We start from the raw sequence: 25,383 nt of genomic DNA, 5'->3' as shown, positions 1-25,383 counted from the left end.
GGAATTTGTTTCTGATATCCTCGTTAAATATAAAGTTGAAATATGGCTTAAAAATACTAAGACCGACGAACCAACAGAATAAAAAGATTTTGGGTTGAGCAAGTCTAGTATATTTCAAAACCAAACTTAATGTGGAATGTGGTTCATTTGATTTAGACTTGATCTCATTTCAAATTAATTCGCATAAAATAAAAATAATGCATTTTTCGTGGATTAGGACCACTAAACAATGTGTGTTTAATTGATCTCATTTAGGGGGTGTAGTCATTTCGAAAATGGGTTTGAAATTAATTCAATTTCAACAGCTTTAACTTAAACGGCGTATGTGGAACATTTTCTTCTATTCGAAGAATTGAACGTGAAATAAAAGCAAAAGGGTAAAATTTGAATGGAACGTAAGCGTTCCGCGGCTAAGAATTGTTTTATTATTATATTGATGTATCTTCAAAGTTCAAAGACGGATATAATTCCTTTTTTACTTTTTTTCTAAATATTATATTGTGTATCTTGAGTGTAATATACTGGTACTGGTATGAATGTTTCTTTGTCATTTTCCCTGAGGCTGAAGACTTTTACCTTAAATACTTGACCAGAAGAATTTAAAATATTATTTTCTTAATTTTATATAAAACAAAACCAAAATGCAACCTAGAACCTGTAATGGCTTTTAAACTAAAAATTTGGAGTGTTTTTGTTTTAATTGTAGCTTGAAGCCGCTGAACCTCCAAAATTATAAGCATTCTCTTTTTTTGTGGCTGATTATGGAATTACGAATTTGGTAAATTCAGAGTTTGAACTTTACAAATATCATCATATTTGGCACTTACTGAGTTCAATTTCTGAAAATTTTCTCAATAAATATGAAACCTCAGGAGTTGAATATAAGTAGGGTTCTTTTTAGTTACCTTAGAGTGGCTAAATTTTGAGGACTCCGTTATTCTCTTAGTTTTCAAAATATTAATGGAAATTCAAAAAAGTTAACTTCCTATCCTTTTCCTGTCTTAAATTCACGTCACTGGTTTCGAGAATTTGGGTTCTAAAGAAAAAAAAACGATTGAAACTTTTTCGTTTAAAACGAAACCCCATACTTGCCCTATGCTACAGAGCACGTAAAAGAGTGAAAAGTATGTTGTTTTATTTCGAAAAAAGAATTCTGAATTTTCTTTTAAAATTTTTAATTTTCTAATAGTTTGTTTCGACTGGGACAAATGAGATGATTTAGATGAATGTTTCACAAATAAAGCGATGAGAAGGGGATAAACTTCCAGTTTGAGTAATCGTCACGTGCGTCGTTTAAAGACTTTGGTTTATAATTTTTGTATAAAAATGAGAGAGATTTGGAAAAAAGGTTTGAAACTTAACTTCTTAACTAATGACACTAGAATGAAAGCAATAATTCCAAAATTGAATCGAATGATTGAGATAGGTCTTGGAAAACCTTTATCTTTCGATGGAAATGAATTAATTCCGTCTGTTTAAGAGTGAATCAATTAGCAGAATATAGTTCTGATAGTAGGAAGGTAGGAAAATAAATTTGAAAATTATTAAAATCTTATATGAACATTTTTTTTTTTCGAAAAAAAAAACTGTTGGGTGAAATCGAAAACGATATACCTATGGAACGAGTTTAAATTGATGAATTTGTTCGAATTAAATTATTTTAAAATTAGTTGTAGATTTGCGAAAATAGAGCTATTTTAAGAAAACAACTAAAAAACATAAAAACCGTTATAACTCGAGAACGAAATGAGTACGAAAAAATGACCTAAAGTTTTCTTTTTTGTTTAGAATTACCTCTTCTGAGGTCACACAGGGTCCTATTAAAATATTTTGTATTTAAAGTTCAGTTAACAAGTATTTAAAGTATTCTTGTTGGTTTTTATCTAAGAAAATTAAGTAAGTAGGTACTTCTTATTCTTAGGTTTTTATGCATTGGAGAAGAGCGTTTTGGGGTTTCATTGTTTTGGAAAAAAGAATAAAATGAAAATGAAATATCTACGAATTCGAAACATAAAACCTATTTCAATTTTAATAAAATTTGATTTATAATGACAAATCTATTACAATTTACAAATAAAAACTTTTTGAAGGAGAATTGTCTGCGTCTGCGGGGAAATCAAAAGTATCTTTGTTTCTTGATCTCTGCATCATGTGGCATGTTGATGGAATCTCATGAGTTTTGCGGTTAATTTGTGGTTGTGTTTCAAACATATCGAATTCAAGAGAACGATTTTCAATCAAACTGAAAATACAAACAAAATTGAAAGTTACATATGTTTTTTTTTTTATTCCCACGCCTCTTCCCCCCCCCAGATACCGCACGCACTGGGGTCCATTTTCACCGACTACGAAGTCATTTGCGGATGATTATCGTTTCGGCACTTTTTAGTGCCTTTTGAAGGTAAAAACAAAATTAAAAAGAACTAAATAAGTAAAGAGAATGGTAATACGAATATCAAAGGAAGGTCAAAGATTGGGACTGCTTAGTACAAGCATTTATTATATCTATGCAAAATAAAAAAAAAAAAATAAAATGAACAAAAAAAAATTCAATATTTCATGTTTAATTTCCAGAAAGTGTCAAAATTTAAAAACAAAAATGTTTTAATAGTCAAGAGTGTTGAGAAAAAAAATAATTCAATATATGTACATACATAAAATTAGGTATAAAGGCTTGGCCACACCGAAGGGTACATGCGGTAGCGGTACGGGTAATTGTATGAAAACAATTCCACATCTGAACGTTGATGTGTCATGTGTCAGTTTGGAATTTTTTTCATACAAGTACCTGTACCGCTACCGCATGTACCCTTCGGTGTGGCCAAGCATTAAGGCTTGGCCACATCAAAGGGTACATACGGTAGCGGTACGGGTACTTGTATGAAAAAAATTCCAAACTGACACATCGACGTTCAGATGTGGAATTTTGTTCATACAATTACCCGTACCGCTACCGCATGTACCCTCTGGTGTGGCCAAGCCTTTAAGGCTTGGCCACACCGGAGGGTATGCGGTAGCGGTACGGGTAGAGGTAACGGTACTTGTATGAAAAAAATTCCAAACTGACATATCAACGTTCAGATGTGGAATTTTTTTCATACAAATATCGTTACCGCTACCCGTACCTCTACCGCATACCCTCCGGTGTGGCCAAGCCTTTAAAGACATTAAAGTAGTTTGTAGTTTAAATATTGCATTAAATTTTACCCCTGTTGAGCACGTTGCTTTGCAGTCCTCATTTCATTAAACATCTTTAAACACGCTTGGAGTTTTGATTTGTAATTCTTTAATTTCTTTTGCGTTATATAAAGATTTTTGCATTTTTCTTTCCGTTGGTCGCTCTTTATTTCTAACGATTTTTTAAATTCTCTCTGCAAAATAACCAAAAGAATGAATATTTTGTAAATTTTGAATAAAACTGTAAAATGTTTTCGTTTATTTTACCATTTTTTTTACATCCTAATAAAAAATTATTCCGTTGTTTTGTTTTTTGTTTTTCATCACAGTCAAAGCCTTATTGAAACTCAATGACCACGACTACCTCGCATATTACCTGAAAATACCGAGAGATGTCCGAGCGTGAACAGCTTTTTGCCCGGAACTCACAATAGGGGAAAAGTTAAAATAAAATATTTTCCGGTGGAATCTTATTCACGTGAAACTCACGATAGGGCTGATTAACCTTCAAATTCAACTAAAAACTGACGATAATTTTTAAATTTAGATTTTTAATCGGTTTTTTAAGATAAAAATTCATATTAAAATGAAATGAAGTTTACCTTAAATTTAACAGAATTTAGCAATTCAACTTATTTTAAGCGGGGATCCTTTTATTGTTTTAAAGCGGTGGGATATAAGGTGGGCATCAGCTAATTTTAAGGTGACCTTTTTTATCCGTGTAGTCTATCCTTCTTCATGGAGTGTCGTATGTGTGATAAGTCGTGCCACAAAAAAATTTCATTTAGAAATTGGATTTAATTGATTAAAAAGGATAATGATGAATCCCAAAAATTGTTCTTTAGAAACAATAGTCACAACTTATGACAGACCGGTGAATATGGCTCCATAAGTCCGTTTTAATTAGTGAAGAACCGAACCTTCTTTAAATGCATAATGGCAACACATCACTTTATGCTGCTTAACTGCCAACTGATGTATTAAAAGTAACAAAGATAATGGACAAGTTCGAACAGATTTGGGACTATTTAATCAATTTTCGAGTCTCTGATTGGTTATATAGCTCCAAAAAAAAGAGGTTGTCTGTAAAGCCGGTTTACGGACGATGATTTTAAGTGATAACGTCATAAGAGCACAGGTTGTGTGCTTTTGTTTAAAATGAGTCAATTGAAGCGTTCATTTATTTCAAACAATCATAATTTACAAGAAAAAGCTAAAAAAAAATACCTCTTTTCTTTTCTCATTAGGTATATTAATTTTTTTTATTTTAAAAGCTTCAAAAAAAAAAATTATAGGTACCAAAAAAAGCCAAATATTTTTTCTAAAGAATAAAACCATTTTTAAAAACTTGTTTTTCCTGTTTTTTTTGGTCAAAAATCATTTTAAAATACCAACATTTTGCGCATGTATGCGCACAGTCATAACTACATGGTTTGAAATTTTGTGAACGCTACGAAAAATTAAAAAAAAATAAAAACTCACCAAAAAATACCCCAAAATAAGTAGGTGTTTTTCAAAAATTCATATTCCAAACGCAGAGACTTAAAAAAAAATCCGTATTAAGGCTTGGCCACACCGAAGGGTACATACGGTAGCGGTACGGGTAATTGTATGAAAAAAATTCCACATCTGAACGTTGATGTGTCAGTTTTGAATTTTTTTCATACAAGTACCCGTACCGCTACCGCATGTACCCTTCGGTGTGGCCAAGCCTTTAGACCCCTAATTTTTTCTTTATTATCTTTCGAATGACTTTCTTTAAAATTGTCAAAAAAATTTCCCCTAGGTACTTATAATCACTTATTCGTCAAAGGTCTACTTCATGTTTTAGTTTTAGAAAACCATTTATAACTTGGTTTTGAATTTTTTTCAATACCATTGTCAGTGTAATAAATTTATCTATCGATTAAAAAAAATTCAACTCTTTACATTGTCTTGTTTAGAAAATAGACAATTTTTTGCAATTTTGTTTTACCCCTATTTACCCCTTTTTACCCTATTAAAAGACGGATTTTTTTGAAATCCTTCAAATGTATTCAACTTTAGGTTATTATCTTTCAAATAAGCTATAAAAGATTTTTGTATGTCTAATAGTTTATTTTTAATTTTGAATTGAAATTTTTGCCGCACTGTAAAAGTGCGAGACTGGAACGTTAGAAAATGGCGTCACTTTTCTGTGGTGGCTGCCATGGTTCATCGATTTATAAGACGTTATCACGTCAAAAAAGAAAAATCTCCAAAACTCACTTTACTCGTCCACCAAAGTTTCCGTTTAGAATTGATCTTTACTAAATATCTTGTCCCTATTATTCCAGAACGTGCCCAATGAAAGACCCAATTAAAAGTTGATATAAAGAAACAACATATTCTTTTTATGTTTGTATGAATAGATATTTAAATGTGTGATTTATTCATATTTACAGCAAATAAATGTCACATGTCACAATATGTTATAACTAGGACATAAAGGCGCCATCACAATATGCGTTACTTTCTTTTGAAAACAAATTTCATCGTTTCATCAAATTCACTCTATACCTACCTAATGTGTGTTTGTTATAACTGAAAATTATTTTTCGAACTAACTATTCACATTGCATCTCTTCCGTATTTGTCATATGTGTGTCAAATTTATGGTTCACGAAAAAACACTTCAAAATCTTGTGGGTAAATCCCATTGAAAATAACAATTTTTCATCCAAACATGACATGTGTGCAAACATTGTGCAACATCACATATAATTTGTTTCATACCAAAAACAATGCATTATCACATTAAATAAACATGCATTTTTATTCATAATACCTACCTAAATACCTACTACATACGAATATTATGTATGTATGTATATATGAATCAACTTTCTATCTTACAATTAGTAGGAAGATATTCTATTTACCTGTGCATCATAGCCAATAAAAGTGTCTTCAAAAGTTGAACAAATATTACTTTTTTTGATTGATAAGGGTAAAAAAATAAGAAACAATAAACTTTAAAAAAATTGTAGGTAATCATGAATCACATTAATTTAACAAGAATGTTTTTTTAGTGACATTCCTTAATATTATGTTGATGAGCTAATTTTAAATATTTTATCATCACATTATTTATTATTCTTGAAACCTCAAGAAAATGTTCTGAAAAGTGAGAAAGGAGTTCAAGTTCATTTTTTTGGCATATGACCCAAGTCCCTAGGTGTGGAACTTTAAGTTCCAACAGATGAATGTTATTAAATTAATAGAAGTCATAAATGCTTTGACTTAAAATCCGTCTTAAAAGTAGGTTAGTTTACTTGAAATATTGGCGTCTTCAGAAACTACACAGAGAAAAAGACCACCCAAAAACAAGCTGGTTTCAGCATTTTTTTTCTTCCGTCTTAAATTAAGCGGAAATCCACTTAGTTGTTAGCGACTTCTAAAGGACGGAATGAACTTGACATCATGACGATTCTATTTTCTTATATGGATTTGTACCGATTAAATAGTATCAAAAGTACCTATCAATTTGTAATTCTATACTTCTATGCCCGCTTATGTATGTCTAATCGTTCGAATGCTATAATATACATAATATCATTCAAAATACAACAAAATACTTACTTAGACTTACATCAACCTTCAACCGGAAGCTGGCGATGTTAACTAATTTTCTCCTTCATAAAAACTGAAACGGAACTACCACATTAAAGGTATCCTTTTACATCAATATAACAACAATATCATAATCATTCAAATTTCCTTTTGATAACGCCGACTGCCACATCAGAATCATCGAACAAAACATACAAAAAATTTAATTGTTATCAATTGAGTTCATTCAATGATTTCTAAGAACTCTATACGTCTTCGTCTCCTCTCCTCTTCTATCCTAAAATTCTCATTGATCTGCAAATTCTATTATGTATTGTTTGCAATTTTATTGTTTTCATTCTTCTCTTCCAGTTTCATTCAGAGAGAGAAGTTCACATTTTTTTTGTCACCCCGGGAAAAACCTACCCCTCCTGATAAGAAAAAGAATTTTTTTGTCATAAACAAATAGAAAATAAAAAAACCAGCAATGGGAAGTAAGACACAAGACACAAACACATCAAGTCGAGATACAGATAATAGAGATAGAGAGAAAGGTCTTAAAAGATCGTCAAAGGCGATAACAGGCAAGACCGAAATTCTATATAGCACAACATAAAGTACTGACAGTAAGTTGGCATTGCCTTATCTTTTTTCGAGCTCATCCACAGAATCATTATTATACGACTTCTACTCACAGCCTCCTCAAACTCTATAGAAGTATTTTATATTTTTGCTTAATTGGAATTGATTCCGTTTCGCTGCGTTTCAAAACGCTTAAGATGCTCGACGCGAGCACATCGTTTACGCTTTTATACCTTCGATTTGAAAATTGAAAATACGGAAAAGATTTTTTTCAAAAAACAAAAATAATTTAAAAAAAAAAACAATCATCCCACATAAAAATAAACGTTCCTCTATTATTTTTAGTAGGGACAACGTTGAAAAACAGTGTTTTTTAAAAATATCTAAAAGTCAACCTCATGTGATTTATAATTAAACGTTGCGAATTCAAAAATGTTGCAAATCGAAATACTTTTGAAAACACTTTTACTAGTGGTTTTGTCTGCGAGTGCTGTTGTATCTGTTAGTATGATTCATTTAAACTACCTAAGATAAATTTTGTGTTGAAAAATTGTATAAAGAAAAATATACAAATAAGACCGTTTCAGAGGTCTTTTACACTCTTTTGGGCTAATAAATAAGTTCCCTTGCTTTGACACATTTTATTGTATGGTTGTGGTGTCTTGTAGTCTTTTGTTCTTAAATGTTTTTTATTTATTTTTGTTTGTGTTTTTTTTTTTAAATTAAAAACAAAAAATATAACAAAAAAAAACTAAAAAGAGTGTGCGTCGAACTTCTGGTGTCAACGACAGATGAATTATCTGCTCCTTCTCTCTGTTTATATCATTTTAATTAGAGATTTAAACGATATAAAATAGCTAGATACATTGTTTTTTATGTAGATACTATTTATTTTCGTGTTGCCCCTCTTGATGAGTTGAGTCTCGCACTATTTGAAAATGTACTATGCTCGGAATTTTCTCTAGAAGATGTGTTGATTGATTAAAGCTAATAGAATGATGGGTCGTTTTTGACCTCTGTGTTGCCTTTGTTTGATGTGTGGCAAAAAACAAAATCTCACGCAAAATATAAGAGAGACACGTTTTTGTATCCTCACTTACTGATGGATAGACGATCGATGTGTAAAAAAATGTTTTCGGGACTTTTTGTTTTTTTTTAGTATGTTCAACTTGTTAACAGATTGAATGGACAGTTTTTTTTTTTTTGAATGAATTGAGTTCAATTTACAATTGAAACATTAAACTAGGTGATGTTTTTGTGTTTTTTTTTTGTTGTTTTCGTCTAGTGGGATTATTTTTCGAATTATTGCGACCTATTTTGTTAACTTTTTAAAGATGATTCATTCACTACTGATAAAAAGTGTTTTGTATTATTTTTTTTTCCAATAAGAGATGATGGAGATGTGAGATTAAATTACAAATTATTTTTGCAAAAACAATTGTATCAACTTTCTAGAAAATCAAAATTTATTCAAAAACCTAATTGAAACAAGCTAAATTTAAACAACTGATTAAATAAAGTTATATCTACAGTCATAATAACATAATATTATCTTTTGAAAACAATGAAATTGCGAGATCAAATTCATAATGAATATGAATCAATTTTTTAATATTTGTTTCATTAGATAAATGAATTTTCAAAAACAACACTAAAAAACAGTGATTTTTCCTTAAAATAAAAAGCTTATTTTAAGCAAGAGTCCAGTAAAAACGAGTCGTACAATGCAAAACGGCCTAACCCACATTAAAAAAATTAACTTTAGTACACAAAGGACAAATAAAAAAAAAATGATGTGTGCAATTCACACGTGGTAGAAGTGAAACCTTAAAAAATTGTTTTTCTTGAAAAAAAAATCTAACTTATTTTCTTCTATCACCTTTAAATCCATTTTTTTTTATATGTCAACATATAATTAATTTTATTTCATATGAAAGGTTATTGTTAAAGCTTTAAATATTTTCTTCAATCATGACTGTCCGACATCATCTGCAAAAAGAGCTAGAATTTTTTGAAGCCAATCAATTTTCACCAAAAAAAAGCAACAAAACCAATCTTTTTTCTCTTCTAACACCATTAAATCTACTTTTTAAAATGAAAACCTATAATTCATTTTATATCATCTGAAATCTAATTATTTCACCTTTCATATGACGTTTCAATTATATTTCTACGATGCCTACAATAAAAGTAAGAATTTTTTTAAAGTCAACCATGTCGAAATTTCAAACTTAGATTACGGTTCTTTCTACACTGGCAAAAAACAAAAAAGTTATAGCCAATTGATTTTTCATGTCGCTTTTCGTTTCATCTTGTTTCAAATCACTACGATACTAAAAAAGTTTTCACTTCAAAAACATAAAAATCTGTTTTCTTCAAAAACATTTTATACAGTATGAAATTTTTGACTTAACCTGTTTTTGCGCTGAGCTCTTAAACCTTAAACCTACAAAATATCACTATTTTTCATTACAATATTGAAAAAATAAAAAATTTAAAATTAATACTGATACAATATTTCATCAAACCAACATTTAGTTTGAAAGAGTAGCAACTTTGTAATTTTTTGACTAAAGTTCTTAAAGTAAAAGTCTGTTCATGAAAAGGCAATTTACTTTTTACACGGTATTCAAATAATTTTGATTTTAGTTTTATTAGATCAGGTGTTGAAAAAAAAAAATCGAAATCACCTATCAATTTGTTGTAATTTGAAATGCAACAAAACGTGTGCAATTTATAAAATAATTCAAAAATTTTAAATACAATTGCTTCGTTGATATTTACATTCTTCATATCCTAGCTTATTTCGTGTAAATGCGCTGAAAACTATCTTGAAATTTTTATTGAAAATTATCTCATTTGCCTCTGTCAAAATAGGCTTTAACATCTCTTTGTTGATATGCTTTTGTTTAATTTTCAATTGTTTTAATTTTTTAGGAAAGTTTTCTATCAAATTTCTATTATCACTGGCCAACAATTTTCAACTTTTTAAAACTTTCAAGAAAGATTTATATCAAATTTTATAGATTTGGGTTCAGTAATCTCAAAAATCATATTGGTTTTTTTCTACCAGCTCTAGTTTTTGAAATATTTAATTATTCATATTTGGGGAATATTTATACTTATTTTTCAGTTTTCCTTATTTTGAGCGTTTATTAGAGTTTTCCAGACAAATTTATATTAAACCTAATGTATTAAGGGTCAGTAAACCTAAAAATCACATTCATATATTTCTAGGAGCTCTATTTTTTTTTTTTTTTTAAATATTTAAGTTTTCCAGATTTTGGGGGTAATTTCGTACTAATTTTAAAGTTATGCTTATTTTAACTATTGGTTTACATTTTCCAGAACATTTTTGGTCGAACCTAATGCATTTGGGTTCACTAAGCCTAAAAATCTATGCCTTTTTATGTGTGAATAATTTAAAAACTAGAGCTGCTAGAAAAAAACTAATGTTATTTTTGAAATCAGCACCCTAAATTTGGTAAGAAATGATAAACAACGTACTGGGAAATTTTTGTGTGTTGGGCAGTGTTATCATTGCATTGGGCATTTTCAAACACCTATCGGATAGGCTATCTGGGATACCCGTATCTGGAATATCTTTTTGAACAAAGAGGTATCCAAATAGCTTGCCCAAGCAGCTACTTAAAAAAATATGTAAATATTAAGAAGAGGAAACTTTTTCTTTTGAGCAAATTACATTTTTTTTATTGTTGAATAGTACTTGCACAATCGCTTTGACTTTATTTCTTGCAAATTTTTTTAATTTTGAAGCTGAATAATCGCCCGAAAAGTTATCAAAATAAAAAGAAGCCAAATGTATATCAGCTGATCACTCGGATACCTGAGGTATACCATAAATTCTGGGATACCTTCAGATTATTTTTTGACAGAAAATGGTTCGTTTCCTTGCTAATTTTTAACATTGTTTACAACAACAAAAAGCTATCCGATAGCTTTATGTTAGCTCTTTGAACGTGCCCATTTCCTTTCGAAATCGTTGCATACAAGTTATATGTTTTCCAAAATCACAAATTATTGAATTAAAAAAAATATTCATTTAATAAATTATGCCAAAATTATACGTGGCGTATCTTTTCTTATTTGCTTGAATTTTTGTTCATATTGTGTTAATGATTTGAGATCGTTACAATATAAAAAAAAAACATCTTTAATGCAGCAATTGAACGTAAATGCCTCTTCAGTTTTAAAAAAAGATGGTGAAAATAAAATGATGACTGGTTTCAAAAGCATCAGTTTTTAAGCAAAATTTGAATATTTTTTGCTTTTTTCTGAAAAGATTACTTCTTTAAGGAATCGATACAATTATACTATCAAATTTCGAAAAGTGCAATAGTAAGACAAAAAAGTTTTTAAGAATACTTGATTTTTCAACTTTTCAACTCCTTTAAGGAATATCCAACTTTTAGATGAAACTCTTGGAACTCTTCATCAGTATTTTGACCTTAAAGAAAAAAAAAAAAAAAAAAAAAAAAAATAACGAAATTTAGGAATAATCTTCAATCTCTAGACTTAACTTAAGTAAAAGTAATTACGTTTTTTCTCACTGTCCAATTCATATTTCTATCTCTTTATTTTAAATATTTATTAATATTAAAACAAGATTAAATTAAATAAAAACAAAATAAAAACAAATCACATCAAAATAGCTTATCTATCAAAACTCTCTAGCTATAGAATATTGCATTAAAATGAATCTATAAACTTCACCTAGAAAACTAACTATCTGGACGTTGTGTATTCTCATCAGACACAAAAAGATTTATTATGAAATCACATATACAAACTTTTATGAAATTAACCTTTTGGAATTGACCTTAACTCCTCTTCTCCTAGGATGATAAATCATCATCATCATTACACTTTATCACAAAATATATAAAATATAATGCATTCGATTGAAATGGTTCTGAATGAGGATTAAAATAGTTTAAAACAAAAATAAATATATTAAAAAATCATCATAAATAAATATAATTCATTACTTTGTGTGTGTGTTTTTTTCATTTCCAGATCTTGGATCCACATTACACTGAAAAAACAAAATCTTATCACTTGGATCCATACATTGCTCGAGAGTTGCAACGCACACATCATCAACCGTCCCACGAGGGAATCCCCACTTACCGCTCATCAGAAAATAACCCAAGGTTATCATCGTTTGGACCGCGTTATCAGGAAACCAGTAGCAGCAGCAGCAATGACAACGTTGAACAACATGAACGCCATGCAAATCATGACCGCAAAGATTATGCAAACAATCTGGATGAGAATTATAGTGGTTGCCCATCGGGATACACAGGATTGCTTCCCTATCCATATGACTGTCGACGTTTTGTTAATTGCTGGAAGGGACGTGCTTACATACAAACATGTGGCCCAGGAACTGTCTTCAATGGAGACACTCTGGAATGTGACAACCCTAACAAGGTGGTTTGTAAGGGACTAAATGCTAAAGCATTTGAACAACAACAACAACAACAACAACCATCAAATAATCGTTTAGGCAGGCTACAGCAATATGATAATGAGGATGAGATGGACAGTGTTTCCTGTCCAAAAGGACACACTGGCCTGTTGCCTCACCCAAATGATTGTTCAAAATTTTTGAATTGTGCCAGTGGCATAATGCATATCCAGACTTGTGGCCCACAAACAATGTTCAATCCACGCATGAAGGTATGTGATTTTGCTACCAAGGTCGATTGTACAGGAAGAGCAGGAGGTGGTTCATCTGTTAAAACACCTACACCATCTCCTGAATCATGGAATGGAGGAAATCGTGGCGGAAAGAATTTCGAAATTACCACAACATACAATCAGCTTTCACAACCACAGAGAAAGGGCTGGCCGCCACACTTTCCCAACCACAATCATAATCATCATCATTTACATCATTCGCATGGCTTTCACCATGGATTCCACCATGATTATCCACCTGGTGGATTAAGAGGTGGCCCATTTATGCACCACCACAACCACAATTGCACTGACAGAGGACATAATCACCATCAAACCACGACACAAACACCAACAGCTGTCCAAACACCACTCATCTACAGAAATCGTTGGGCTTCCATGAATCGAACACGCCCAGCTGCTCCAACAACTAAAACCCCAACAGCTCCAAGTGGCTCCTGGACACCAAGCCAACAGCCATCAGGTTGGAGACCGATTCCATCACAACCAACTTGGTCTAATCGTGGAAACTCAGGACAGCCTACAACAACAACAACACCAATTCCTCCAAGTAATTATCCAAATATTTATTACGGAAGCACTCCCATTCCTGGCACTGATAGCACAATTTACTATGCACAACCTGTCGACGACAATCAGCCATCTGAGGAAGTTTTTAACAATGTAGTTGGGGCAGATATATCTGAGATAACACTTCCAGTAAATCGACGTAATTTCAGTCGGGGTGGGTTTATTCCCTCTCCTAATGATGATTTGGAGACCACTGATCCTTCAATGGATGCTATAAATATCCCGAATATGAATCTCATGCCTCCATATCCAACTGATCCAACTGATCAAAATCCTGATCAATACACACCATCAAGACATAGACCTCAATTCCCTCCTTTACCACCTTCAAGAGATTCGGCCTTTTTCACTCCGGGTTCTCTTCAGCCTCCGTCATCACAAACTTTTGATGATTCAATGGATTCTATAAATATTCCAAATATTAATCTCATGCCACCACATTTTTCTCCTCCTGATGACACACAATCAGAGATTCCTGAAGAATTTCCTCCCTTCCAACCTCCTCCACTTCCCCCACTCCCGCCTAAACCTTCAAGCAAGCCTGAAAGTAGGCCAAACTTTGGTGATGAAGAACCTATGGATGGAATTAATCTGCGTAGCAAGTTTCCCATTCCAGAAACAACACCAAAATGGCAAGATAATTATCCGGACTACTCATCCCAATATCCATCTTTTACATTACCCAATTCCAAGCCGGAATCAAGAGATTCAGTAGCTGAGCCAGGTCAGCCATCTTGGTTAAGACCTAAACCTCAACCCCAACCTCAACCATCACGACCAAGTTTCAGTTCAAAGCCTGGAAATTCAGGCTCTGTTAGTCCAACACCTCCGACAAAACAACCAAATCCCTGGCTAAGGTTCGATGAGTCGAATCTTTTTGGGGGAATGCTTCCTCCTCTTCCTCCATCAGGATCATCATTTCCCCCTTTTCCCACAACACCAACACCTTCATTTTCAACAACACCATCTCCAGGTTTGAAGACCAATGTGCGTGTTTTCCAGATTTTTCCACCAGTTCAAAATGCCACAACAAAGATTCACCCTAACCCCTTTTATAGTCCATCTTATTCCGGTGTAGCTCATTCCCGTAACACCTCTTGGCCAAGTATCAAGACCTCTCCTCCAAACCGAAGTACACCTTCCCCTCCATCTTCCCCTCCACCTAAAACACCAACTCCAGACCTTGAGAGTCGGTTTGAGCCTGATATCGTTTTCAGTCATGATGGAGGTGTTGTGGTTGCCAGTCACCATATGGCTCCAACAACAACTCAACGTCATGGTCTATCGCCACCAAATTACAATCGAGAGTTCTATAAGCCAACAACACCCATGACTGTTCAACGGGCTGCTCCTCTCGAAACCGAAACCGATGACGAAATAAATTCGATGCCCATAAGTGAAGCAATTAAATTGCTGCTGCGTCCTTATATCAATCGAAGTGGAACAGTGACAGATGATATGGTCTCTAAAGCTGAGTCACACATAATGAACTTATCCCAGTCACTTGATTCAACTTCTGCTACAACAACCACCACAACTACAACACCTGATTCAATCCATAAAGATGTTGAAATTGTCTTTGCAGGTGAACAGAATAGTTTATCACCAAGTTATGCCCCTCCAACTCCTATCCAATCTCCTACCCAACCATCATCACCTCCATCATCTAAATATCACGAAAGACATGATAGACATTTTCATCAAATGCATCCTAATATGCCGAATCCTTTTGGGAATGAATTAGGTGCTGGCGGGAATTATAATAATAATGATGATGGCTCTAGGGTTGGTACAACTTCAATACCAGCTGAAGAAGAAGAAACTTCTCGGATGGATGGTAGTGATGTATGCGAATTTGATTGTGGAAATGGACAATGTGTCAAGACATTTGAGGTGAGTGTTAAATTATATTAACTTTGAATTTGATATTTGTTTGATAAATAACTAGAGGATTTATATAATTTCAGACATGTGATGGAATTAATAATTGTGGAAATAGAAAAGATGAGGAGCAATGTAATCATTTGGGTTATGAAGTTCGATTGTCTAATCAGGGTTATGGAAGAATTGAAGTTAAAAGTAAGTAAAATTTTTGATTTTGACAGTTTTCCAAATGTGGTGCCTACGATTTTTTGAGTTAGCTCAAATCTTTCGAAACTGCACATCAAAAATCACCTAGATTCAACTTTTTGTGACCTTAGGAAATTCTTTTCCGAAGATACTGGCTTTAATGGATGAATCACTTTTTCAAAGATAATTTTTACAGGGTTAATGACGAATGGCCAAAACTGGTAATCCCAAATAGAAAACCACTTATGCGAAAATACCCAAAAAAAAAAAAACAAAATGGTGGGAAGCCAAAATTCCCAAAAAAAAAGGTCAAACCAAAAAAATCCCCAATAGACAATCTCAATATCATTTTAGAATATCAATATCATTTTAGGCGTTTTTTTTTTTTTTTTTGCAAAGCTATCTGCAGTAGGATTTTCCAAATACGAGTATTAACACTGATATGAACAAAAATGTATACGGACTCACCAAGAGAAAGGAAAACGTAAACTTATACACTTTGCAAAATACAAGCCCCAGCTTGCTTTAGTTTCTATCTTTATCGGTAGCTGCATGTTGTTTTTTGTAATACATGTAAACACCAAATGCGGATGCGGATAGCAATGCCAACAAAACACATCTAATTTGTTTGCATTTCAATCTAACCATCTAAAATAATAATAAAAAGAGTGAAAATGGTAACCCTTACCATGTCAAAGAAATTGTTTGTTTTTTACCGCCTGTTTTTGACTTTTAAATTTATCGAGTACAAAATTTGTATATTAATAACAATAACGGTTTTCAAAACATGTAATCCATTATTCATTAATCGATTTTTAAGTAAAATGAGGTAATTGAATTATTATATTTTTTATTTTGTTTTGCTGAATTATATTATTAATATTATTTTATGGTTGTAATACTTCCTTTTATAATCGAATTATGTTTTTTGTTAGAATTATTTTTGTCCGTTAAACAAAAAATTCTTGGGTATGTGGAGATTTAGGAGATATTAAAAAAAAAGCTGAAAATATGAGCATATTTATAACATTTTCAATTATTTTAAATACAGACTCAACTGCACTAAATTTTTTAAAAGCATCTTCCATTAAATTTTAATGTATTCAAACCCTGAAGCTTAGTTAAAATTTTAAAATTTATAAATCATAAGGCCCAATTTATTCATTCTGCATTATAAAACTGTCATTAAATTGCATACAAATTTTAAAATTTCTCGTTTTTAATGCATGGTGGCTTAAAATTTGATTGAGTGTGAATAATCTGGGCTTAAATGATTTAAGCATTGTTTTGCTCAATAAATCTTTAGTTTTTTTTTTTTGTAAAAAAAAACTTAAATAAAAAAACTAAATTTGAACTACATTATTTGAAGGAGGTTTATTTTTTCCCGGAAAGCCTATCTATCCACCACAACCTTCTTACTTTACATCTTCAAAAAGAATTCTAGATTAGATTAGATTAGATTCTTCCTTTATTCATTAGATAAATTACAATTTTTTTTTCTATTGGAAATACGGACATGACAATGCTGCCGTCTGCCGGAAATGACATTTCAGTAAAAGAAATAAAATTATATAAAGAGAAGATGTATCAAAAAGATTTACAATAAATTTGAAATAATAAATTACATAAATAAATATTACACAAAATATTAGACAAAAGTTTATATTAACATAGAAATGAGGAATAAATTTGTATATAATTTTAAATTTTAAGTATTAAATATTAAATTTTAAAATTTTAAATTTTTTAAATTTTCAATTATTTTAAATTTTTAATATTTTTAAAAATTTTTTAAATTTTTTAAGTTTTTTTAAATTAAAATTTTTTTTTTTTTTTTTAATTAAATTAAATTATGGGAGAGCGAGAAACGTTTGAGCAATTTTAATGATTTGCAACATAAAAACTAGTAATTTTAATGATTTAAAACACAAAAAAAAAAAAAATAAAAAGAATATCAATTTTAATGATTTGAAACATAAAGATTTGATTAAAAGTAATAATTTGCAGCTCTTAAATTGAGTAGAGACTTGTTGTAAGAACTAATTTAACAAAAAACTATTACGATTAGTCATAGCATGATTGCAATATTTATACAAGGTGAGCCAACCACGGGCGCCATTCAATATTTCGTAAAGATTATTTACGGACAGAAAACTTTCTTGGAAATGTAATCTTCGGATTTCTTGTAGAATTGGGCATACAGCAATGAAGTGGTAAATATTTTCAGACTCTCTCCTGTTACATAGATCACAAGTTTGCTGAAGATCGACTCTATGTGGCATGAAATTCAAATTTAATAATTCAACTCTAGCTCTGAATATGGTGCTTATAACTTTTGACGAAAATTTTGTGTTGAAATAGCATTCAATGGTTAACATTTGGTGGTTAAGGTTGCGGTAAATAAATCTGGAAGGTGATGAGGACGCTCTTGTTAAAAACTGGTCGTATATTTTGTCATCTTCTTTAGCTATGACCCTTGCGAACATATTTTGCCAGTCGCTAACGTTATTTTCCGATAAAGATAAATCGATATCATGAGTAGAGCTGTAGCAAATAGTATGTATTCGTTACTAAAATGCGGGTATTAGCTTCAGTAACGAGTAACGAAACGTTACTTTCTAAACAGTATCGTTACTCGCATGTTTCGTCACTGGGTACTGAAGTAACGAAACATACGAGATACGAAACATACGAGTAACGACCCCATTCCAATTTCAATACTAAATCATCCGATATATGAGATACGAAACGAAGTGATACACTCAATTTGGCGTATTTAGCATCTCGTATCGATATCGTTACCGTAGTCGGAATGCTAACTCCAGATAATTATCTGGAGTTTACTTTTGTCTCGATAAAAACAGTAGTTCCAAGGTATAGTTGAGTTATCGATAATAATTTATACAGAAATATCAAAAGACCCTTTTTAGTATTTTCTCTATGTGGCCGAAATACATATACCCATGCCGCAACCAATGTGTTTATGACCTTTTTGTTAATGGTCTTGAAATGTAGCTTAAGAATGTACAAAAGTGTTTTGGTTTTTGAAAAAATTTGTTAATTTTCAGTGCAAAATTTTCAACTGAAAAAAAAGCCGAGAAAACGAGGTTTGAAAATCACTGTCAATAGAAAAAAAAATTAAAAATTCTTCGACATGGTTGTATTGAAGTGTTAATATTCCGGGACCTGCGCGGTGTTCTTTTGAAATTAAAGTCTCTAAAGAATTGTGATAAGATTACTGAACGGATATAAACAAAAAATTACGAAAGTTTTGTCGAAAAAATCGAAAAAAATAAAAAAAATTTCCACGTTTGATTAAAAAAAAAATCGAAAAAAAATCAGTATAGCTACCTTCAAACTCTTATAACATGAGAACGCCGCAACTTAAATTAATGCTTATGGCTTTAAAACGTAGCTTAGATTATACAAATTGTTTTTGTTTTTTTTTTTTCAAAAAAAAATTTTTGAAGTGAAAACTTCTTTAGTATCGTAGTGATTTGAAACAAGATGAAACGAAAACGCGACACGACTTCAACTTGTTATAACTCTTTTGTTTTAATAGATAGATGAATGAAATTTGTAGATAGGTAATTAAATAAATAATAATTGTACAAAATTTCAATTAATTTCATATTCAAAATTCAGAGATAACAGTAAAAAGATGTTCTTTTCCAACACACGTTATATCTTTTGATCTAGTGCACATACAAATTTGATTTAACTTTAATACGCATGCTGATAACATAACCTTTTATTTGATATATCACACATAACGTTACGTGCTCTACAAGTTACACAATATTAAATTGAAAAAAATTGACTTTAAAAAATTCTAACTTCTCTTGTAGACATCTTTGAAATAAGATTTATACATCATTATAAAAGGTGAAACAATAAGCTTTCACATGGTATACAATTTTGTATAGGTTGTCAAACAAAAAAATTGATTTAATAGCATGAGAACATAAAAATAAATGTTTTTTTTTGCTTTTTGGATGAAATTTCATCGAGTTTAAAAAATTCTAGCTCTTTTTGTAGATGTTTCATACACCTGATCGATATATATATTTTGAGCTAAAACAATAAGCTTGCAGATGGTGTAAAAATTTGTATAGGTTGTTACGGGAAAAAATGGATTTAATAGCGTGAGAAGATAAAAATACGAGTTTTTTCGCTTTTTTTGATGGAAATTGATCGAGTTCAAAAAATTCTAGCTCTTTTTGTAGATATCTCATAGACCTGATCGATATAAATATTTTGAGCTGAAACAATAAGCTTTCAGATGGTATCAAATTTATTGTAGGTTGTCATATAAAAAAAGTAATAGACTAAAAAAAGTTATATTTTTTCGGTTTTTTTTTTGCAAGAAAAATGGTTTTTAAGGTTTCACTTCAACCACGTGTGAATTGCACACATGATTTTTTTTTTTCACTCTTATACCAACGTACGAAAGATACTTAAAATACCAAACATACGAAACGTATCAAATAAATGAAATATACGAAAAGTACGAAACGTACGAAGCATGCGAAAGTAACGAAACATACCAAACATGCGAGACATACGAAACATACGAAATATACGAAAAATACGAAGCATACGAAAGTAACGAGTAACGATATTATTGATGCGGGTATTAGTATCAAAAGTAACGTATACATGCGGGTACTCATTTTGTCGTTACTTGTACAGCCCTAATCATGAGATAACGCCAGCTGTTGCCAATTTCTGAAAGGATAAGCATTTTTTTGCAATAGCTAAGTTAACACTGGCCTATGTAAACTATTTTCACTTCTCTTCATTACTTTTATTAAAAATCCACAATGAGCTTTCAGATTTTGCAAATAAATGGGTGGCAAACCTGATTCCACATGTATTGCGTAGGTAGGAGTAGCGTTTGGTAGACGGAATAAACGCTTGAAAAAGTACCTCTGTACAGTTTCGAAATCTTCAAAGGGGTCTACTCCAAATGCCTGCACCCCGTAGCACATACAAGTGTTGACTGTGGCATTGAATACATTATACTTCTAGGACAGATCAATATTTTGGTTTGCGAAGAATTTTGGCCACATTATGTTGAGTGCCAGCTTTGCTTCTCTACTTTTTTCTTTCACATGATTTCGAAAGTTTAAGTTGCTAGACAACAGTACGCCAAGGTACTTGAACTCAGGAACTACTTCTATCGACTGGTTGTTGAGTCTCCAAGTCTCCACCCTTCACTCCTTCGGTTCTCGAAAACCATAACTTTTGTTTTCAAGACGTTGATATGTAGATCCCATGTCTCACAGAAAGCCTGAAGTTTGTTTATTTGCAGTTGCAGAGTTGAAGGATTCTCTGCCAGCAACACCAAGTCATCAGCATAAAGGAGAACCTTTATTAGCTGACCAGCGAAGCTAACGCCACCCGGAAGAATTTCAGAAATGAAGTCAATGTATAGTGCGAAGAGTATAGGGCTTAAAATGAAACCCTGAGGAACACCTGCAGAAGTTGGAATTCTATATTTGACTTAAAACAAAGTCAGCTATTTTTAACTAATTTCAAATTTGCTAGGAAGAACAATGATAAACTGCTCTAGTAAGTCTGAGGCAAATATGCCTGGTGCTCCAGACGTCGCGACGTTGTCGTCAGTTTTCTTTACACAAATCTATGAATGATTTGTTACTTAATCGTCATCTTTCAGGCAAAGTTGCTTACACCCATTTTCTTACAAAATCAAAATATGATTAAACGTTTCTACATCTTCTTTGGTCAGGGTTATACATATATGAATATCCACAAAAAAAAAAAAAAATTAATTTGTAATTAAAAACAGTGTTTTTTGCAATAAAAAAAATTGAATTACCTATGCATAAAAAAGTTTTGTATTGCAAATAAAAATATTTTCCATTAGGTAAAAAAATATTATTCCAAGTAAAATTTCTCACCATTTTCACTATTAGGCCTTACATTATTTTCAACATTATATAGTTGAGCTAATGTAAGTTACAATAGTCAAAATTGTAAAAATAATAACGAATATTTAATGCAAACATTTTGAATTGATTTTTTTCAATAACATTTTTTTAATGAAAAATACTTTATTTTTATTTGAAAAAAAAAGAGGTTGTCTGTAAAGCCGGTTAACGGATGATGATGTTACGTGATAACGTCGTCAGAAAACAGGTTGTGTGCTTTTGTTTAAAATTAGTCAATTGAAGCGTTTACTTATTTCAAACAATCATAATTTACAAGAAAAAGCTAAATCAAATGCCTTATTTTATTTTCTCATTATATTAACTTTTTTATTTTAAAAGTTTACAAAAAAAAATTATGCAATTTAAAAGCCAAGTATTTCTTCTTAAGAATAAAACCATTTTTAAATTTTTATGAGCAAAAAGTATAACAATAATTTATTGAAAACAATCATTTTCATCAAAAAAAAGCATGAATTTTTATCTTCTCACGTCATTAATTCCATTTTTTTCCCTAACAACCTATAAAAAATATACCATCTGAAAGCTTATTGTCTTAGCTCAAAACATATAGATCGAACAGGTCTATGAGACATCTACAAAAAGAGCTAGAATTTTTGTTTTTTTCATTAAAAAAAGCAAAAAAAAAAACATTTATTTTTATGTTCTCACGGCATGGAATCAATTTTTTGCTTGACAACCTATAAAAAATTTTATACCATGTGAAAGCTTATTATTTCACCTTTCATATGACGTATCAATCTTATTTCAAAGATGCTTACAAGAGAAGTTAGAATTTTTTAAAGTCAACCATGTCGAATTTCCAGAATGAGATTACGGTAGGTACTTCCCACACTGATGGCTTTTCGGGGGCAACAGATCTCCACTGGTGTTTTGAGGTTTTTCGCAAGTTTCTTGATTTAACAATGTGTAGCTTAGTTGATAGTCTACCGTTATGTGTGATATACCAAATGAAAGGTAATTGTATCAAAATGCTCATAAAATTTCTATCTGCTCTTGGTCAAAAGTTATAACCTGTTGAATTCTAAAATTTTATTTTACCTTTATCTCAAAATTTGGTTTACGAAAATGATTGAAACTTCGCACACATTTAGTCGTGGTCATGGTCTATCATTATTCACAAAATAACATAACTTGACATTTAGTGACTACGATCCGTAAGCTTTGTGTTTTGAAAATAATTATTTTAAAAATAGGTCTTTTTAAGTCAAGAAAGAATATTCAGATAGGAGCTTAAAGATTTTACTTTGGTAAAATGTCTAACGAGTAAGGAGTAATAGGATGGGAAGAAACAACTTAATGTTGTGAGTGTCTTGGTAAAAAAAAATTCTAGTAAGACTACGAAGAGATATTTTTTCCAAAAAGGTTTTATATTTTTGAAATTTTTACTTTGATTTAATTTTAACAGATTTTCAAAAATTTTTCTTTCATTTATTCTATATGTTAGTCCTTGGCCAATGGGGATACGTATGCGATGACAAGTTTGGAATTCTAGATGCCAACGTCGTATGTCGAGAGCTAGGTTTCCCACTTGGTGCTAGCGATGTGCATGGCAATTCATACTATCCACCTGCTGACAATGGTGAAGTTTCCTTCGTTATGGACGAAGTTGATTGTACTGGCAATGAAACATCTCTGAAAGACTGTCGTTTCATGGGTTGGGGTGTAAGTGACTGCGGGCCAGATGAAGTTGTTGGTGTACAATGCAAGACACCGGTCATGACATGCCCCAATGACTATTGGTTATGTAGCACATCAAAGGAGTGCATTCCACCGGCATTTGTGTGTGACAATGTTCCAGATTGTTCAGATAAGTCGGATGAGAGTACAGAAGTTTGCAATGTGAGTTGAAAATTTTTTTTAAAATAATGTCAACAAATTTATAAAGAAGATTGTTTATATTAGTCGACTGTGGAATTTAGACTGAAAGGAGGAAATGTGAAGCAGGAAGGTCGTCTAGAAGTTTTGTATCGTGGTGTCTGGGGGACAATTTGTGATGATGATTTTGGACAAACTGAAGCTCAAGTTGCATGTAATTCTTTGGGTTATTATGGACCTGCGGTAAGGGTTTTTGGATATTCTTTGTTGGAATTTATGTAAATGTCCTTTTTTTTGTAGAAAATTGTAAAGAATGCCTTTGGTCCTGGTTCAGGACCCATTTGGCTCGATCAAATTTCATGCTTTGGTAACGAAACAACTCTTGATACATGCAACCATTGGTCTTGGGGTGAACACAACTGCAATCACACCGAGGATGTTAGTCTCGTATGCACTCCAGGCCAAGTCCCCAAAACCAAAATAAAGAACAAACCAAGCTCTGACGAAGATCTACAAACCGCAGACACCGATGACATCGGTATGGATTTATACCCGATGGAAAGGTCTAGCAAGTTTGCTGCAAATTCCCGTAAAGTATGCGGTCACTTTAATGCAAACTTGACAGACGAAATACCTCGTGAGCTAGAACGTGTTGTCAAGGGAAACATTGCCAAAAGAGGCCATCATCCGTGGCAAGCAACCATTCGTACTAAAGGTCGCGGTGGCATCTCCAGCCATTGGTGTGGAGCGGTGTTAATTTCAAAGAAACATCTTCTCACAGCCGCCCACTGTTTGGTTGGTTACCCCAAAGGAGCATACTTCATTCGCTTAGGTGACCATTATGCAAATATTGCCGAATCATCGGAAATTGATTCGTACATTGAGAACTGGTACATCCATGAAAAGTTCCGAGAGGGTACCCACATGAATAACGATATTGCTGTGATAGTCATGAAGAATCCGGTTCGGTTCAACGATTACATCCAACCAATTTGTCTGCCACAGGAAGGAACCGAGTATAAGGAAGGTCGGAGATGCACCATATCCGGATGGGGATCTATTCAGTCGGGAGTCTCAAGTGAGTTGTTGTTGTTTTGTGGGACTTGAGTTGACTTATTAGGGTATTTACTTTTGTTCTTTGTTTTGTAGCTCCATCGAATAACCTTCGAGTTGCAGAGATTCCGGTGATATCGGATGAAATCTGTAAGCTGCCACACGTTTATGGTAGCTCTGTGACTGAGGGGATGTTTTGTGCTGGTTTTCTGGAGGAGGGTGTGGATGCATGTGAGGGTGATTCGGGTGGACCGTTTGTGTGTTCTGATTCTGGTGAGTTTTTTTTTTTTTTTCTGTTTCTTTGATATTTGATTGAGCATTTTATTTTATCTTTTTGATAGATTCGGAAACACTTTATGGAATAATATCCTGGGGTCAGCAATGCGGTCATGCTAATAAACCTGGTGTTTATGTAAAGATTGAAAAGTATCTCAATTGGATATATGAGAAAATTCGATTTTCTATGCAGAAACCAGATTAAATGGAGGGGAGTTTTTTTTTTTTTTTTTTAAGAATGGAAGAGATAAATATTTTGCCATAGGCATTTTGTAGATACTAGATTTATAATACTCAAAGAAAAAAGTGAAAAATTTAAAGATTATGGAAAAAAGAAAAAAATACTAATTAAGATTTAAAGAGTTTTTAAGTTAAAGTTTTTTGAATTTTTTTATACCTGTTTTGTACTGTTGACTTAAATAAAAATAATTACCACAGAAGTTTTCAAATGCTATACATTTATTTCTGTTAAAGTAGTGTAATTTTGATTAATTGTTGAAGAATAGAACAAAAAAGTTATGGTGACCCTTTAAAAAAAAATTATTATGAAAAATGTTCACAATTTTGTTGA

At 31.8% G+C, this 25,383-nt stretch overlaps 1 protein-coding gene across 1 annotated transcript; it reads left to right on the top strand.

Moving 5' to 3' along the window:
• Window positions 1-7,459: 7,459 nt before the first annotated feature.
• On the top strand, window positions 7,460-25,135 carry LOC129911960 (uncharacterized). Its single transcript, XM_055989999.1, has 8 exons — window positions 7,460-7,830; window positions 12,367-15,516; window positions 15,591-15,702; window positions 23,113-23,507; window positions 23,571-23,726; window positions 23,784-24,561; window positions 24,633-24,809; window positions 24,878-25,135. The coding sequence occupies exons 1-8, from the start codon at window positions 7,762-7,764 to the stop codon at window positions 25,015-25,017; spliced, it is 4,977 nt and encodes a 1,658-aa protein (XP_055845974.1). The 5' UTR covers window positions 7,460-7,761; the 3' UTR covers window positions 25,018-25,135.
• The last annotated feature ends 248 nt before the right edge of the window (window positions 25,136-25,383 follow it).

Source organism: Episyrphus balteatus, chromosome 2, assembly GCF_945859705.1.
Source record: "Episyrphus balteatus chromosome 2, idEpiBalt1.1, whole genome shotgun sequence".
NCBI lineage: Eukaryota > Metazoa > Arthropoda > Insecta > Diptera > Syrphidae > Episyrphus > Episyrphus balteatus.
The sequence above is the reverse complement of the archived record's forward strand: the minus strand, read 5'-3'. Positions and strand labels throughout refer to the sequence as shown.